A 3,828-nucleotide genomic window follows, 5' to 3' on the forward strand; every position below is an offset into this window, starting at 1 on the left:
GCCCCAACTCTCACCCAAACCCTCCAATCCATTATTTCAAGCCTAGAAACCCCTATATTTGGCAAAAAATTATGCTTTACTTATGATACTAGTTTTACAAATATAATTATGGGAATAATAACGTAAAACAAAACACCATCAATGGTGCAAAGAGTACAAATTATAGGAGGTAAAAATGGTGTTTTAGTTGGCATGCAACAACATCCTCTAGGAAAACCTTTCACAAGGTACTCGTACTAAAACAACATTGCCATCATGTAATCCTTCTTTTTTCCTTCATTTGTGGAAAACCCTTTTCTAAAATTTCGCATTTGGGTTACACAATACACTCCCCTAGGCACATAAACTAAAACCCATCATGAATAATTCTTGAAACAACATATTGTCCCCAAGATAATAATAAGATTTTCCCAATTTTTTATTTATTTATATAATTACCCCCCTACAAATAGATGTAATCCTTTTGGTATGACTCTATAGTTGGGAATAATTATTAGACAACAATGACATACGCAAATGTGTCTTAAACACAAAATGATTATTACCAACAGTTCCCAACACCAGGAAGTTTTTATAAAAAAAAAAATTGGAAGAGAAAAAATAGACTAAAAATAGAAGAAGAGGAAGACATAGATAAATAAAACAAAAGAGTAATTGATGATGAAGGAAGGGGTGTGGTGGATAGTGATGATGGTTCGAAGCCAATCCAAACCATCATTGCGAATCTTGGGACGGCCTAGCCCACCATCATTTTAGAAGCCCTAGCCAGAAGTCACATAATTGTCCCTCTCATACCCATAATGCTACCAATTTATGCCCCAAAATGTCCTTTTACTCTCTGCACAAACCCAAAAAACCCATCATAATTCCCATGACGCCAATTTCCATCATCATATTCATATTCATAGAGAAACCAAAAAAACAAAAACAAAAACAAAAAAAATACATTAAAATCTTTTAGGTTCCTAAGCCTAACTCGCCGCCTTACATGCTTACACATGCATGATTGTTGTGTCAGAAAGAGAGAGGCATGTCTCCACACCCTCTCTCACTCACTCACTCAAACTCACCCCCCCATTATCAATTTCTCTCTTTTAAGTTTTATTTTTCTGCTCTATAAATTGACACCCTTGTTTCTTCACTTTGTCACTCACTACTACAACTCTTCGTTTTTTTAGTGCTGCTACTTCTACTTCCTCGGCCAAGGCTCTCTCTCTAACCAACCACTAAAAGGTGATCTTTTTTGAAAACATAAAGAGAGAGAAACCAAGAAAGAGGTCCCCACCTCTCACTCTATCTCTCTCTTTCCCTCTATCAAACTTCTTTTATCTTCTATTCTTTCACTAGAGGGGTACTAGTTTTAGTGGCAATTCTCAACTAGTTCAACTAGTTCTATGTCTATATGCTATATGCTATATGCTATATGCCATACTCTGTCTCACTTTTTCCTTCTTCTATTTTGTATGATAGTTGCAAGAGAGGGTTCACATTGTTGTGTTTTCTTTGTTTATCTTAAAAAACCTTATTTTGTGGGAGAGAATGTTCTTGTCTTTTGAATGTTTTCCACCTTGGATTCTCAACATTTGCTTCTCTTCCTACTTTTTCTAATGTCTTCTTGTCTTTATCTAGCTGTTGCCGTCTTCTTCTTTTCTTTTCTTTTTTAATTTTTATTTGTATTTGTATGTATAATTTAACTTTCGGCCCACTGCTTTATTGTTTAAAAGATGCATCTTCTTTGGTGTATGTATGCATGTTTAGAATTGTACTTAATAGACACAAATATAAACACAAAACAAGTTTAAATCTTCATTTTGGAATGTTATATGAGCTTTATCCTTTTCTTTCTTGTATGGACAACCGAAAGAAATCTAATGAGTGCAGATTCAGGCAACTCATATTCCATCAATATATCCTCTTTTTGTTCTAAGACAACCAATTTGCTCTATATATTTGTCAGGGTGGTCCAAATATTGAGTTGCTCATGCCCTCCACCTGCTCTGCTTTTCTGTGATATAATTTCCATTCTTGCTCTCATTTTATTTATTTATTTAATTATAACTAGCAAAGCATAGGGTACAGCAAGAAATTTCCAAGCAAGACTAATTGCTACAGATTTTGATTTGTCTTTGGACCTTTAGTGTGAGATCGCACTGGCTCCACTTCCACCTTGTATTTGAATAATTTGGGTAACTTTTCTTTAAATATTTATATAGGTTCATACACCACTAGTCCATGACAAAACTAGGTGCACTTAACAATTTTCCTTTATCATTTTATATGGCTATCAATATATATATTTGTACACTTTCTGTATAAATATTAGATATTTTGTTATAATAAAATATAGTATAATAAGATTGTCTCATGTGTTGTATTAAGAAACATTATCAGAAGATACTCTTTCTCATGGTTCTGATTCTTTCTCTTTTTTTGGTTTCAGGGGCATTACAATTTACAAGCAGTTAGGAACACATTTATCATAACAATGGATAGGCTGAACTCAAAGCTGTACTTGCAGAACTGTTACATAATGAAAGAGAATGAGAAGCTAAGGAAGAAAGCACAGCTTCTTAACCAAGAGAATCAAGCACTGCTCTCGGAGCTCAAACAGAAGCTGACCAAGGGACCAAACCCAAAAAACAATGCTCCAAACAGTAACATTTCTGACGTCAATCTCAACTCCAGCTCAAATGCAAATCCTTCCAGTTCCAGCAACTGATCTAGCAGGATATATGTGTATCATTGACCCCACTTAGATGCCCTTTCCTCTTTTTGTGTAAAACCATAGTCAGCCAGTGTTAGTTCCAGTTTCAGTTATATAGGACAGTTGTAGTATCTTTCTACCAGGGTCACTTTTGCTTCTATTTCTATCTTTTATCATATCTTCTTTTCTTTTTTGGGGGGGGTTAAGATATAGATTTCTGAACTACAAGGATGTATCAGACTATCTGCTAGACAGGAATATAATATTTATCATAATTTTAGCTCTTTTTATCTCTCTCTCTTACATTTAAGATCAAATTAATATCTACATTATTAGCTAGCTGTAATGAGCCAGTTGCTGTTTTCATTATTCATTATATCAGAATGCAGCCATTCAGAAGAAAATAATAAATAGAAAAGAAGAAAGATAATAGAATGCACTGTCACCCTGGCCTGTTCTCTGTAGATGACTCTTTGGTTTTAACCACATCAAGTGGCATCCATTTATTTCCCAAGATTCAGCATAAAGGATAAGATGACCCTCAAAACTGGTTCATTTTAGAAATATGTATGATAATTTATTTATAATGTTTTTCATCTTTTTTTATCAAAGGATGGTGACAATTTCAAATGATGCCAAACGGCTACCATGTCGTATCGTATGTCAGACAAATGTATAGGTCCTGCCTATGGAGCATTTTTATTATTATTACTATTTTTTTTTAAGATAATCTACAATGTGTTTGTGTCCAAAGTCTAAACACATGGCTAATATCAGACAAATTAAGGATGATCACGGATCGATCAGTGAGGCGGGAGACTGTAAAACGTGTTTCACCAATTCAAATCTAGATGTCGCCTAGTAAAATATAAAAAAAGGCATACCTTACCTTACCATGTTTTTTTATTTCTCTTTTTTCTTTTTCTTTTTTTAAGAATACCAAGTTGGATTCTTCTCCTACTCGTATCAAATAGAATATGTTGAGCCGAATCATTTTCACGTAAACTTGTGTGAGCTATCAAAAGGGTAGCCACAAGAAATAGAACACTTTTATTTCAAGAATAATCCTTTAAATCCTTAAGAGTCTCCTTGATTGCATAAGGAAAAACTCTTTGGAATCCATA

General features: G+C 34.0%; 1 protein-coding gene across 3 annotated transcripts; it reads left to right on the top strand.

Moving 5' to 3' along the window:
- Window positions 1-1,048: 1,048 nt before the first annotated feature.
- On the top strand, window positions 1,049-2,988 carry LOC126692110 (protein LITTLE ZIPPER 4-like). 3 transcript variants are annotated; one of them, XM_050387594.1, is made up of 2 exons: window positions 1,049-1,277; window positions 2,441-2,988. In XM_050387594.1, exon 2 carries the CDS (start codon window positions 2,486-2,488, stop codon window positions 2,717-2,719), a length of 234 nt encoding a protein of 77 aa, XP_050243551.1. In that variant the 5' UTR covers window positions 1,049-1,277; window positions 2,441-2,485; the 3' UTR covers window positions 2,720-2,988. The 3 variants fall into 3 exon arrangements, with proteins under 3 accessions (XP_050243551.1, XP_050243549.1, XP_050243550.1); XM_050387592.1 differs by having other exon boundaries at window positions 1,056-1,233; XM_050387593.1 differs by lacking the exon at window positions 1,049-1,277 and adding an exon at window positions 1,380-2,186.
- The last annotated feature ends 840 nt before the right edge of the window (window positions 2,989-3,828 follow it).

The sequence above is a fragment of the Quercus robur genome, chromosome 7 (assembly GCF_932294415.1).
Source record: "Quercus robur chromosome 7, dhQueRobu3.1, whole genome shotgun sequence".
Classification (NCBI taxonomy): Eukaryota; Viridiplantae; Streptophyta; class Magnoliopsida; order Fagales; family Fagaceae; genus Quercus; species Quercus robur.